Here is a 15,703-nt window from a genome sequence, read left to right as displayed (position 1 = left end):
AACCTTTAATTTCTGGTATATTAAAATCACCAAATATATACGTCTTTTCAATATCAACAATGTTATCTTGAAGGAAATTTACTAGTTGTTCATATATATTATCAGAGCTGTTTGGGGGTACATATAAAGCAAAAATTGTATGTTTTTCATTACCTGCTAATTTAATATGAATCGCTATTGCCTCAAATTTTGTACAATGTTTGAAAATTTGTGCAATTTTATACTCCTTTCTTACTGCCACAAGAACTCCCCCTCCTCTAGTTTTTCCAGTGAATTCTAAATCCCTATCTGCCCGTATTAAATTATACATACTTGTATCAACAATTTCACCATCCCTAACCCCATCTTGAATCCATGTCTCTACTGCAATTATAATATCGAATTCCAAGGTTTGTGAACCCCTATAAAAATCATGTGTTTTTGTATTCAAACCCCTACAATTCTGGTAATAAACATTCAGGTTGTTTGTTATGTCTTATAGCTATTATTACAGTAAGCCCAGATACTGTAAATAGTATTTTAATACAATGTTATTAAAGTAGAAAATATAGCGCCATCATACATATTATCGCTGGAAAAAGGATAACTCATTTTTGTGAGCAGATACTATAATACAACTGTCAATTACTTAATACGGAAGAACATAGATCTGAAACCTCTAAACCAGGGGTTCTCAATCTGTGGTACATGTACCACTGGTGGTACATTTCATTAGGTGCGGTGGTACACAAAACGCAAAACCACAGCCAAAATTCAGCATATTTGTAGTTAATTAGATTATCTACCTCTATAGATACTTCAGTTAGGTGGTACCAAAAATAATTATAAGAATTTTGGTGGTACATGGCTCAAAAACATTGAAAACCACTGCTCTAAACCACATACCACACATGAGTACCTCTTGACAGATTTGCGGACATATTGTGAAAAGTAATTTATATTTGATTTTTCTTGCAGCAAAATAGTCAGTAAAGTAATAAAACTGTAACGTTAATATTGACAGATTGTTATACAAAAAGAAAATATAAACATGTAAAAAAGCCCAGCCCAAAAATTTCAGACCTATACACATATAAGCAATGGCTAAATATATTTAAAATATGTAGAAGTAGCTTCAATAATTTATCAGTATAGTACATTTTAAACAAGATTACATTTTTTGGAAAATACGTCTGATGTATTTACGTACTGAAACCAGTTAACTTACATTTATCCATTAAAACCTGTAACCTCTATGTAACAAAAAAAAAACAAGAACTCATTGATGTATTGATGTACCGAATAAAAACTAGACCTGCTAATTAAATTAAACTATTTTAAGTTGGATTCATTTGAACTTATATTCGTAACAAATAAAATCTCAAATGAAAACTTATCCTCATTAAAATAGTCAAACATGTAAACAAAAGATAAGAATAAGTTTAAAAATTTCATATCAATATAATGTATCTAATGTTTTTCGTACCTAATTAAGAAGCTCATTCTCGTTCTGAATGGTTCTGACACCGTTGCCAGTATTGACATAAATCTTTCCGTTCATTGACCACGCACTTTTAACACCATATTTTTTCTTAGCAGCTAAGAGAAGTTTAAACCGAACTTGAGTAAGGTCTTCATTCAGAAATATTCCCGTATTTATAAGCTTGTTTCTGGATTTATATACTTCATTCCGCTTCAGGTTGGTTACAAATTCAACGATGATACTCCTAGGTTTCTGCTCATCTTCAATCTTGCCCACCCTAAATATTCTATTTACTTCCACTAGTGAACATTTAATTTTCATTTGGTCATTAATTAATGTCAAAACTTTGCTTATCACATTCTCAGACGCTTCTTCTTTTACTCCAACAAATCTCAAACTATTCATTCTTGCTGTCTGATTTAGATTATCCAATGTCTGATTAATTATTATAATTTTCATTGCATTGTTTTTTTCTTTTTCTTCTAGGCGATTTAGTTTTGTAACTGCATTATTCAGTGTTGCATCTAATGCTTCAAATTTTTGAGTTAATTTGTCAAGTTTATCTTCTATTTTGCTAAGTGAATTTGTCAATACCTTTGTTATAATGGCTTCCATAGCACTTTCATCGGTTACACTACTGCGCACAGATCTGGTACTCATCATAAAACCTATGAGAACTGGCAACACAGGATAGAAAATTCGATTACAGATAATAGAATAGAAAAAAAATGGATTTAACCAAGAAAAACCTTAGTAATTGTAAGTAATTTCTGTATTGTTACTAATGGTTTATCCGTACTTGATATGCACTGGAGACAAAACATAAAACTTCGAACAATTCCACTTAAAAGTCACAGTATTCTGGAGCTCACTGAATGTGGTGTTCACAGTACGAAAGTCATTACTCTATATGTGGTATATTACTCTATTCAGTAATGTAAACAGTAACATAATTATTTATACAGGGTGTTCAAAAATATTTTAATTAAATTAATTGTCACAAAAAGAAGAATGTATGTAATTTATTTAATTCAAAATACAGTCGAACCCGCTTATTGGAATAGCCTTTCGTACCAAGCAAAGTATTCCTATAACCGGGATATTTTAATATCCGATCATTGGTGGTTAGTATATAAAAACGTTTCGGAACCTCAAAGTTCTATTCCTTAAACCGGGATATTCCTATAACCGGTATTCTAATAAGCGGGTTCGAATGTACATTCTAATGCTGTCACAAAACAGAAAAATTATTTTTTCTACGGCCGTGCTAAAAGAGCCACTTTCCCGCACGAATTTCGTTTCCGAAAGTTGCACTTTCCCGCACGGCGTGCGTGAAAGTAAATTTTCGCTCACGGCGAGCGAGAGATTAATATATCTTGTAATATGGCATTATAATATATTTATATTATAATACATGCAATAAATTAATATTTAGATATTATTTACTAATTTATTTCAAATTTATCTTATTGTATTCATGTTTTAATGAAATTAGCGCGATAATTCGATGAAATAAAATTATTTTGACATAATATTTAAAAGTCAGATCAGTAGACAATTACAATGGTTTTTAATCGTCGCCATGGAGACCAATATCGTCGTCGTGGTAACCCATTATATTGACAGTTTGGTTTTGACAACCTTGTCAAAGAATTAATTTGTGTAATTTCACTCCTAAATAAAAATTGATATAACTCTATAGTGTAGGAAACAAAGGTTGAACCTTGCAAAATGGACACAAGTCCGGTTTTATTTTTTTCTGGTATATCAAGGGGTGCTTATTATAAGACTAACTTTTTCTGAAAAAAAAATTCCCCCCGGAACCCCCTTTTTCACCCCTTTAAAGGGGGTAATTTGTGGTTTTTGCGGGACGTAGCCCTTCCTGTACCTTTTACAAAAAATTTCTTTTATAAAAATATGAAGAGAACTATATTTTCTACGATTTATTTCCCGACAACATCTGTCTACCATCCACCGTTTAGCGGGGGTGGCGCCCCAAAGTTGACAAGTTTTTAAAAAAGATGTTTAAAAAAAATATATTTTTCCCTAACTGTAACGGAAATTAAGAAGAAATCCTGCCGCAATTATTCACAAATAATTGATTGATTTTTTGGTATAGGTTTCACTTAAGGGTAATTGCCCTTTTTTTAATTACAGGGTGTTAAATTTTATAAAACCCCTTTTTATACCATCTGAACCGTTTATGCTAGAGTAAAAAGAATTTCAGCAATTACCCATGTACTGGTGCTATTTAAAAATTTGTATAATGCACCCCCATTTTTTCCCCGGAACCACCCAAAAAAAAAAGAATAATTAATAAATAAAATGATTTTCTTGGAATCCTTCACACACAATGCCCTTTATTAATATGCTTCATATATCATTTTGTGCACGTTATTATTACCCATGCACGGACACCAACAGCGATTTCCTAGTGCAACCCCTGTAGCCAAAAAAAAAAATAAATAAAATGGGGGGTTCAATTTTTTTTGTTTTTTGCTTTTTGATCCATATGGGCATATGCTTCATCAATAGTGCTTTTTAAAAATATATATGGTTATTGCAACATCCCTACGGAAACTACCCCTATCCTTGAAAATATACTGCAGAAACTACCCCTATCCCTTGGCGAGCATGTTTTTACGATTTTCTCATTACCTATGCATTCTTTTTAAACAAAACTTATACAAGGTTAAAGACCACTATTTACTCTAAAAATTAGGTCCTATTATTTTTTTCGTATAAGCAACCGTTACGGCACAGTGGCGCTGTAAACCTCATATATGCTTTGGCGGGCTCCAGTTTTTGTTTTTTTTTTCGTCATCTGTTCGTTTTATTGATAAAGTACTTATGTAAAATAAAACAACACAGTGTAACCTACAAATTATGACTTATGCACATTTTACAATTTTTGCGCCCCAAAGCCACAGTGGTGGCCCAAAATCAATTACTGCATATTTTCGCCACCTACATGCATTTTATTGCCTTAATGCTACCTTAATAGCACAATATGCACCCTTAAGTGGTCGCTAAGCAGTGGCGGATCCAGGGAGGGGTGATGGGGGCGATCAACCCCCCTCTCAAACAAAGTGATATTATATTTAAAGATTATAAAAATATTCATTTATTTTTATAGAAATTTAATCAATTGGCACCCCCCTCTTAACGATGCTGGATCCGCCACTGTCGCTAAAGCATAAAAAGTACGCCATTTTTATAAAAATAATAATATAATTTAAGTATTTCAATAAAAATAAATGAATATTTTTATAATCTTTAAATATAATATCACTTGGTTTGAGAGGGGGGGATCACCCCCATCACCCCTTCCTGGATCCGCCAGTGCTTAGCGACCACTTACGGGTGAATATTATGCTATTAAGGTAGCATTAATGCAATAAAATGCGTGTAGGTGTCGAAAATATGCAATAATTGATTTTGGGCCACCACTGTGGCTTTGGGGCGCAAAGACTGTAAAATGTGCATAGGTCATAATTTGTAGGTTACACTGTGTTGTTTTATTTTACATAAGTACTTTATCAATAAAACGAACAGATGACGAAAAAAAAAAACCAAAAACTGAAGCCCGCCAAAGCATATATGAGGTTTACGGCGCCACCGTACCGTAACGGTTGCTTATACGAAAATCATGAATAGAACCTAATTTTTAGAGTAAATAGTGGTCTTTAACCTTGTATAAGGTTTGTTTAAAAAGAATGCATAGGTAATGAGAAAATCGTAAAATATTACTCGCCCAGGGATAGGGGTAGCTTCTGCAGTATATTTTCAAGGATAGGGGTGGTTTCCGCAGGGATGTTGCAATAACCATTATATATTTTTGAAAAGCACTATTGATGAAGCATATGCCCATATGGATCAAAAAGCAAAAAAAACAAAAAAAAAATTTCAACCCCACAGTTTATTTATTTTTTTTTTGGCTACAGGGGTTGCACTAGGAAATCGTTTTTGGTGTCCATGCATGGGTAATAATAACGTGCACAAAATGATATATAAAGCATATTAATAAAGGTAACTGTGTGTGAAGGATTCCAAGAAAATCACTTTATTTATTAATTCTTCTTTTTTTGGGTGGTTCGGGGGAAAAATAAGGGGGCATTATACAAATTTGTAAATAGCACCAGTACATGGGTAATCGCTGAAAGTCTTTTTACTCTACCATAAACGGTTCAGATGGTATAAAAAGGGTTTTTTTAAATGTAACACCCTGTAATTAAAAAAGGGCAATTACATTTAAGTGAAACCTATACCAAAAAATCAATCAATTATTTGTGAATAATTGCGGTAGGATTTCTTCTTAATTTCCGTTACAGTTAGGGAAAAATATATTTTTTTTAAAAACATCTTTTTTAAAAACTTGTCAACTTTGGGGCGCCACCCCCGCTAAACGGTGGATGATAGACATATGCTGTCGGAAAATAAATCGTTGAAAATATAGTCCTCTTCATATTTCTACAAAAAAAATTTTTTGTAAAAGGTACAGGAAGGGCTACGTTCCGCAAAAACCACAAATTACCCCCTTGAAAGGGGTGAAAAAGGGGGTTCCGGGGCGAAGTTTTTTCAGAAAAAGTTAGTTTTATAATAAGCACCCCTTGATATAACAGAAAAAAAATAAAACTGGACTTGTGTCCATTTTGCAAGGTTCAACCTCTGTTTCCTACACTACTATTTTTTGTGGCTTTTTTCCAAACGTACGACCCTAGAAAAATATTGTTCCCAACTCATGCGGAAAGTGTTTTCCCCGCACTCGACTGCTTGCCCGAACTCTAGGGATGGCGGTTGTTGACAAAACACCGGTTATCGGTTATACCGGTTTTTTTCACCTACGGTTTAACTTGACGGTTATAGCCGGTCAAAAAAACCGGTTATTCCAAAAACCGGTTTTCGGTTTTTTAGTCAATAGCCAATAAACAATAGGTTACATTTATGTTGAGCTTTAGTTTGCGATACTACATTCTAATCAATGTCAATCCATATCATTATAGAAATCAGTCATCAATGTTGTCAAATCGGTTTCGGTCAGCTTAAAATTTCTCATTCGTGCGTGTGGAAGTACAAATTTTTCCATTTTTTTTTCTGAATTCATTATTTTGGTGCGTATAAAATTCGTAATTGTATGTCAAAAAATGCACAATAACTACCTCTTATAACCCACCAAATTTAATTTGCATATCTCAACCGGTTTTAGAGCAATAAATAAATCGTCAGCTTGTAATCAAAATTTTAACATCCCGTATCTCGGAAACGAAGCATTTGCGTACATGTTATGTTTATCGAGCAAACTGTCATTATTTTTTTATACATAATTACTCATTAAACTTTGTCATACTTATTTAGAAACACCCTCTATAAGGGGCGGTATTTCAAAGACTTGCATCCTATTGAAAATATGTACCGCACGGCGCTGAAAGTATTATTAAATATCTTCTACATTTACTTAAATATGATACAAATAACATACACTAGAAAAAGGACAAACAGTTTAAAATAATTATTAGGGGGCTGTCTTATTGATAATGTGATGGTGAACAATAATTATTTTAAACTGTTTGTCCTTTGTCTAGTGTATGTTATTTGTATAATTGTGTAAATGTCTACTACATTCCGGGATGTATTGGATAGTTTCCTTTTTCTGACGGAATGTCCCTGAAGATGACCTGAGAGTGAAAGAACTTTAACATACATATATAGAGCATTATCCTTTATTTGTTATCCAGTAGTTTCTTTAATACAATCCTTAAATAATAAAATCCCTAAATTCAATCCAAAATACATCTCCTGATATGTGTTTTTTGGTGAATTTATGTAAGCAGAGAACAGTGTCTAACGATATTTTGTCAGGGTTTTGGAGAATTCAAGTATCTTAACAAGAAATCTTATCAATACTCTACAGCCATCCCCGTAAATAGATTCAAGTCGACAGTCACATCACTACAAATACTAATTTATTCTTTATTAAGTACCATCAATTTTTAAAAACAATATAATAACACAAAAATACTATCCGCACTTCTACGATACCTTCATGTAATTCCGTCCAGCTTTCAACACTTATCTATATACAGATTACATAAATAAGAAACCCTGAGTTCCATCCTTGGAAAATCATTGGCAAGAGCGAAGAAGATGTTGGCTGTGCTGTGTATTCAACGACAACGATAATCGCTGAGGACTGATACTCTATTTATCTGCAGCATTTACACTACTGCAGCATTATAGGTATTACTACAAACCGTTTACAAACATTAACAAATCGAAGCAATTATGTTGCAATATACACTGACTACCTTTCATTAATTCATTTTATAAGAAAAATCTACTCAATAAATCCTCTAGTTCAAGAATTGCACAATATTTGCAACCAACTAGACAGAAACAAGTAACGACAAGATTTATTATCCGAACTTAATCTTATACCGAACGAAATATCTCTCAATCATACTACTAGGATAACATCACTGCTTACCTTATAGTTTTCCAAAACAGAAACAAATGTTTCTGGATCTTTAGTAACCGACTTTGGAATCACGAGAATAGCCCTTCCATTCAATAGTGGTCCCCAAATTTCCGCTATGCTGTCAACGAATGTTAGAGCTGTTTTGAAAACACATACTTTCTCGGAAGGGCTATAAGGGAATCTTCTAAACTGCCACTGAAGTCTGTTGAGAATCACTTTGTGCGGTAGTCGAACTCCTGAAAAATTGAAGCGTGCTAATTCACGTCGTACCCTATTCTTCCCTAGGGCACGTTCACATGACAAGCGCTTAACGCGCATTTTCATATCGCGAGATTACAACTGTTACTGATACTACGTTACCAAGTCGCGCGTTAAGCGCTTGTCATGTGAACTTGGCTTAAGAATAGTCAAATAATTAGGAAAATAAATTAGCGAATACTCGTAGTAAGCAAAATTAACTGCAAAACTCACATTTTACAATTTTTGGCAAATTCAAATAAAATTTCAAAATATCTTATTTTTGCCTATGCTGATAATATCCATATGGGAGCGTTCAAGTATTATGTAACGCGATTTTTGAAAATTTTTGACCCCCTCCCCCAACCTGCGTTACGTAATACTTGAACACTCCCTATTGGTAGAGGAGGAAAGTATGCTAAATGTGCAGTCACTCGAGCGTTATGGGGACCTATTGGGTTGAGAAGAGTAGGTTCTAAAACCAAAAAAAGTTAAGTAAAATTTTCCATTTTAGTGGGGACTTTCCATTTTTAATTTAATTTTCTATTTCCAACAATCGGTTTTTAGATTCTAGCGCCATCTATCCACAATTCGAAAAAATGTCTCCAATAAAACGTAAGGAATCCAAATCTGCAATAAAAAGTGGGGGCTTCCATTTAAGATTTTAAAGTAACCTCCCACCCCACCACCGTGGGGGGTCGTGTTTGGTGCCATTCGACAGATTTTTCAAATATATTGAATAAGTGTATTTTTCAGTTTTTGGACCTGATGTTCATTTCGCGAAATATCGCGGGATTCGTATTTACAATTTTAAATGTATCCCCCACCCCTCTCCCCGGAAGCCATGTTTGGTATCATTCGATAAATTTTTGAAAAATATTCAGCACGTATTTTTTAGTTTTTTGATCTGTCATTCATTTCGCGAAATATTCGCTTTTTTCTTGTGAGACTTAGGGATTCACCCATTTCCTTACGCCCCGCTCAAATCGTCAGGTTTTTGAAATATACACTGTTTTGTATGTACTTAACTTCCTTATCTGAATCTGACAATTTCGAGTTTTTCTAAGGATATATTTTTTTCGGCCCCCCTTAATGAACTCCCCTGCATTAAGAGCCAATTTATAGTAGAGGTACATTTTCAGGGTACAAGGTTTCTCCCCATGTAATAATCTGATGCGCTCGAGTAGCTGCAAAAATCCCTGCTTGGGCTCCTCTACCATATTGCTGAGAGGACGGAAAACGCTGCACGAGAGCCATTCTTCTTGATGTGCCTATCCGTGACGAATGTTGGAGATCATCATGACAATCTTTATTTCATCTGCAGCAACGCGGAAAAGCTGCGAAGATATTGTGTTACTTATTAGTTTTATCAGGATTCGAAAAAAAAAATGAATCCCATTTAAATAGCATTGAAGCCGAAAGTTCGCACCGATCCCCTTAATGGAGCTAGCCTTTAAGGTCCATGCTTTCATTACGTACAAGAGAACAGGCCACACGTAACAGTTTAGCGTCTTGTATCTCAGGTTGAAATGTAACTTGCGATCAGTCATGAATTTATGAAGCCTCAAACAAGCATTTCTGGCTTGTTCTACTCTGCTCTTTATTTCAGTCTCAGTGGGGCCCTCGGTCAGCAGACAACCCTGAATTATTCGATTTCTTATTCAGACAGACTTAGAGACATACATCTTTGAGTTTGGGTAAATATTTCTACCTATAATCATTGTTTTTGTCATCTTTTCAAACCCAGCGATTCACTTGTAAGAGCTACATTAGTTAAAAAGCATTGAATATGTTATCAGCTACCATTCCTGTGTCATCGGCATAGCTGATGTTGCTAATAAATATGCTGTTGAATTTAACAACCTTATTTGTGTGTGCCACTGCTTCCGCGAACGCTTTTTGTACGTATAAGTTAAACAAGATTGAAAAAGTATACAACCTTGCCTCACTCCTTTTTTAACTGAGAAATTTTCTATTTTGTTGAAATTTTGAAGACGTGCTGTTGCTGTCCGGTTCCAATCCCAATTCATGTAGCTATTTTATCATTAGTTCATGTTTTACATTATCAAATGCTTTCTCATAATCAAAGGAACAGATAAAAACATCCATTATTTACTAATAAACTTAATATTATTATAAACACCAGAAATATATAATAAACATCAAAATAACGAAGTAATCACGAAAAAATTAACGAATCTTTGTAACTGGGAATTCTCGTCAACACTGAAAATTATATATCAGAGATAAAGCTTATAGTAGGGGAGGAAAGTATGCTAAATGTGCAGTCACTCGAGCGATATGGGGACCTATTGAGTTGTGAAGATTAGGTCCCAAAACCAAATAAAGTTAAGTAAAATTTTCCATTTAAGTGGGGACTTTCCATTTTTTAATTTAAGTGTACATTTCTAACAATCGGTTTTTCGGATTATAGCGCCATCTATCCATAATTCGAAAAAATGTCTCGAATAAAAGTTTCTTATTTTTACGTAAGGAATCCAAATCTGCAATGGGGGTTCCTATTTAAGTCTTTAAAGTAACCTCCCACCCCACCTCCGTGGGTGGTCGTGTTTGGGTCATTCGATAGAATTTTCAAAACTACTGAATGGGTTCATTTTGCAGTTTTCGATCAACATTTCGCGAAATGTTGCGGGATTCCTATTTAAAATTTTAAATTTACCCCCTACCCCTCTCCGTGGGGGATCGTGTTTGGTACAATTCGATAGATTTTTGAAAAATATTGAGAACACGTACTTTTTAGTTTTTCGATCTGGCGTTTACGTCTTGAAATATTTGCGTTTTTCTTGTTACACTTTGTGACTCACCCATTTCCTTACGCCCCGCACAAACCGTTAGATTTTTGAAATATACACTGTTCTTCATGTTTACTTAACTTACCTTATCTTAATCTGGCCATTTCTACTTTTTCTAAAGATAGATTTTTTTCGGACCCTCCTTAACGGACTCCCCTCTATTAATATCTAATATATGGTAGGGCTAAATTTACAGGGTACAAGGTTTCTCCCTATGTGATAATCTGACGCGCTCGAGTAGCTGCTAAAGTCCCTGCTTGGGCTCCCCTTCCATTAGAATTTGCACAAATAGCTACTACATTGGACTCAATTCCCATGAGGAAAAGTAGGTAATGAAAATATGATGGGACTTTTCGAAAGAATAGCACATGAAAAGAACCATCTTTAACCAGATATCGAAAAGTACATTAGGATGGGACATATATTGCGGATGGAGCAAACTGACCCATCAAAATGCTTCTTGACAGAACCATTGGTCATACAATCAGAAAAGAGGGTTCATTTTCCAGATTCTGTTTGCTTACTAGTACATTTTTTTTGAAATCTTATTATTTTTCTTTTTTTTTGGATAAGAACGTTCACTGGAAATATTGTCTTGAACGAATTAAACCAAAAGACCAATAAATTATTAAATAAAACAATAAATGATTAATAATGTTATAAAACAATAAATTTGTGCTTCATGTATTATTTTTTTTTGTAAATTTCTTACCCTTGGGAACACCGGTACTACCAGACGTATATAAAACAACAGCTAGGTCGTCCCGTACGTGTCGAACCTTTTGATTTTTGGACAATGCTTCCTCAGGCTGGTGAGTGCTCTGATTGGCAAGATCCTCGAAGGAGAGTTTTATGGTATCCAAATAATACTTGGAATCTAAAGTTAACATAAATAAAAATAGAGTGATAAACACAAGTGGATTTTAAAACTACCTAATACGTTTAATTTAGTATCAGAGTACAAAGAGGAGAGATAAGCGCACTAATAAAAACGAGACAAATTCAGAGGAAAAGATGAGCACACTAATTTCGATCTCTATTTGCAAAAGGTGATGATAATGAAACCAATACTAGTAGTGACGATAAACGAAGAAATAAACCTTGAGGAGAGAGACGACCAGATCTGACCAAACAACTATTAAAACTGACGTAAAAAATGTAGAACAAAACAGGATACGACAATAATGGAGGTCAAGGATCCTAATCATCATCATTTTTTATCTTCGCTTGTCCATTGCTGGACATAGATCTCCCTTATAATTTTCCATCTCTTTCGATTTTGTTTCGCCTCTTGCATTCAATTTCTATGGCAACGTCTTAAATCGTTACTCCAACGTGTTTGTAGACGACTTCTGCTTCGGTAGCCATCATCTTTTGGTCTGGATTCTGGCATCTGCTTTGTCTATCTGTTATTTATCATTCGAACCACGTGGCCTACCCAGTTCCATTCTAATACATATCTTCAAAAATGAAGATAAATCGGACCCAGAGAACTCAGAAGAATCAATTTTTAAACACAACTGGGCGATCCATGCAGCAAAAAAGCAAGCAGGCTCAAGAGCAGTGGTAGACCAATTAGAGCAGGAAGCCCAAGACCAACAAATGGAAGAAATTAAGAGATACCTATGGTAAACTTTAGAAATAGAAGCCTGGATGATGATAATGATCGACTTATGTCTTAAAAATATGTTATAAAAGTTTTTGTTTCGCTTATTATAATTAAAACATATTTTCTTGTACTTAATAGATTATGAGAACGACTTTGACAACGTTAAATACTGAATAAATTACTCGAGATAGAAATACACGCCAAAGATAATAATGTAAGATCATACAAGAACTAAATTGAATCAAGAATCAACAGAGATCTACAAATACTTTCAATATACAGAGAGGGGCAAAATTATGGAATAAATTCATTTTCAAATTTCAGTAAAGGCGCATTCTCACGGTTCGATTTTAGTTGATCAACTTTAGTGGATCAAATAAAATCGAATGAAAATAGAGGTGAGAACATATTATGTTTCAATTTTTATCGGTCAACTTTTGTTGACTCAAGTTGACTCAAGTTGACTTTTGTTGGTCGACTTGAATCGCTATTATCTCGACAGTCTGCGTAAAAAGTTATCCTTCAAATCAACAAAATAAGTTTAAAGTGGCCAGAAAGTGTTTGTTATGTTCAGATTTTTATATCCTTCTCTATTTTCCAAAGCCAGTTCTTTTAGCAGAGTTACTGAAACACCACATTCGTTTCTTCTTTTAATCCAATTTCGTATCCAGAAACGACGTTCTTTATTCCGTCTTAACATAATTTTTGTGAGTTGCTGAATCAGTAAACAACTAATATTATTTTTTAAACTTTTATGTATAATTACACTATGCGCCATTTTATTAAATCTAATTGCTTCAATTTTGTTTGAAATGTGTGAACAAAAAATTGACCGATTTTAGTTGATCCACTAAAGTTGATCAGCTAAAATCGAACCGTGAGAATGCGCCTTATTATAAACAGTAACATAATTATTTATACAGGGACGCCAAAAAAATAAGTTTTGAATTAAATTAATTGACGCAAAAAGAAGAATGTATGTTATTTATTTAACTCGAAATACATTTTACTGCCCTCAGAACATAGAGAAAAATGTTTATTTGCAAAATAAATATTGCATTTGCTTAATAGTCCAAGAACCGAAGCTTTTCACCTCGCAATTTTTACAGAATGGATCGATTTGCTTGAAAATTTGAGAATAAGTATAGGTCTGGATCCCGCGTATGAAAAAAAAGTTGATTAATAGCAAGCTGAAAATTTGTTAATAGCTTAAGGGTGTCTAGTCGGATAAACTTTGATATATGGGAACACTGGAACAGGGGCAGTTTTAATTGTGGAACAGGTTAAAAATTTGGAACAGTCACACCACGAAAACAGCACATTTATTTTGTCCGACAGAACAGACTTAAACTCTCCGAACAGAGATTAGACTCTCATGCAAAAATCAGACTGCTATTTATCACCTGTCATAATTCCTGTCATTTGACATATTCTACATGTTCCACTCATTAAAACGCCCATTTGGTGATAAATAGCAGTCTGATTTTTGCATGAGAGTTTAATCTCTGTTCGAAGAGTTTAAGTCTGTTCTGTCGGACAAAATAAATGTACCATTTTCGTGGTGTGACCGTTCCAAATTTTTAACCTGTTCCACAATTAAAACTGCCCCTGTTCCAGTGTTCCCATATATCAAAGTTTGTCCGACTAGACACTCTTAAGATATTAACAAATTTTCAGCTTGCTATTAATCAACTTTTTTTTATACGCGGGATCCAGACCTATAGTGGAAAGTCCAAGAATCAAAATCTATATGATGGCGAAAGGCGCTTTTAGCATGGGGGTGGTTGCCACCCCATCTCGGGGGTGGAAATTTTTAATTATATTTTGACCGCAAAAGTTGATAAAAACGTTCATTCTAAGCAAAACATTTTGTATACATTTTTTTGATAAAATTAATAGTTTTCGATTTATTCGCTATCGAAAGTGTTAGTTTTATATCGAAAAAATCAATGTTTTTCGATATACTCATTTAGGTTTCACTTAATTTTTGCCATAGAAAAAATTTTTTCAAACCAAGCTCTTGGGATTGAATAACCTACAATTTCATATTTAAACATTTTTCGTATCTCTGATGCTAATCTTTGTATTCTGAAGAAAATTGCATTTTTTACCAAACTACAAAAATTCGTTATTCGTTTTTAACTCCATTTTTTTAAAACTAACCATTCCAAGCCAATTAAACTTGTAGAATCTATTAACAGTACATAGATAAAGAAGAACGAATAAGGTCAATGACTAAAAACACCGTCAACTTAGATTATTATGCTTCCAATTGGATTTCTCTTTTTTTTTTCAAAAAAATATATTGATTTTTTAACTGTACCTTTTTTTTTATCTTAGAAAGCTTGTTAAAAAGAATTTTGTAGGTTTTTAGAAGATCTATAAGGCTGTTAAAACTATTTTTTTTAAATCCTTAGTCACAAAAAGAGGTGACTGAAAGGATTGGTAAAGGTGGTTTTTGTATGTTATTACAAGTTTTAATTATCAATAGCTCACTCAATTTTTGCCGCAGAAAAAATTTTTGTAAAACGAATTCTTGGGAATTTAATAAGCTTCAATCTCATATTAAACATTTTTTCGTATCCCTGACGCTAATCTATCTCTTCTAAAGAAAAAGGAATTTTCTAACAAACTACAAAAATTTGTTATTCGCTTTTAACTCCATTTTTTTTTAAAACTATTTATTCTAAGGCAGCCAAGCTTGTAGAACCTATTAATAATACATAAATAAAGAAGACCAAATAAGGAAAATGACTAATTTTAATTCGGGTGATGAGTGGGGGGTTTTGTCTGATCACTTTTTCGCTGAAAAAATAGGAACTGATATTCTTTTCATTGTGCCACTTAATTTTTGAGCTAGACTTTTTTTTTATTTCTGGAGATAGATATTTTTAAATACTTTAAATTAGTTTGAACAAGTTATCCTCGAAAAATGCATAGTTTTCCCGTCTTTTGACTTTGAAACTATATTATTTAGCATTTGACGAAGAAGAGCTAACATGTAATGAAGTATTGCTCGATTACTGTTGGTGTTAAAGAATATTTAAAAAAAGGGTTTTGTTTATTTTTTCAAAAGGTACATTTTTGTTAAACAAAGTTGTTTTGAT

The 15,703-nt window shown here is 33.5% G+C and overlaps 1 protein-coding gene across 1 annotated transcript in view; it reads right to left on the bottom strand.

Annotated features, from left to right (window-relative positions):
• LOC114333250 (zwittermicin A synthase ZmaJ) overlaps window positions 1-15,703 on the bottom strand; it is a 230,332-nt gene that overhangs the window by 106,299 nt on the left and 108,330 nt on the right. The window contains exons 4-5 of the mRNA XM_028283114.2: window positions 11,700-11,864; window positions 7,947-8,173 (exon numbers count right to left, since the gene is read on the bottom strand). Coding sequence (XP_028138915.1) covers window positions 7,947-8,173; window positions 11,700-11,864 — 392 coding nt within the window. The remainder of the gene's footprint in view (window positions 1-7,946; window positions 8,174-11,699; window positions 11,865-15,703) is intronic.

This window comes from Diabrotica virgifera, chromosome 4, assembly GCF_917563875.1.
Source record: "Diabrotica virgifera virgifera chromosome 4, PGI_DIABVI_V3a".
Lineage (NCBI taxonomy): Eukaryota > Metazoa > Arthropoda > Insecta > Coleoptera > Chrysomelidae > Diabrotica > Diabrotica virgifera.
Note: the sequence above shows the minus strand (reverse complement) of the source record. Positions and strands in the feature narration are given on the sequence as shown.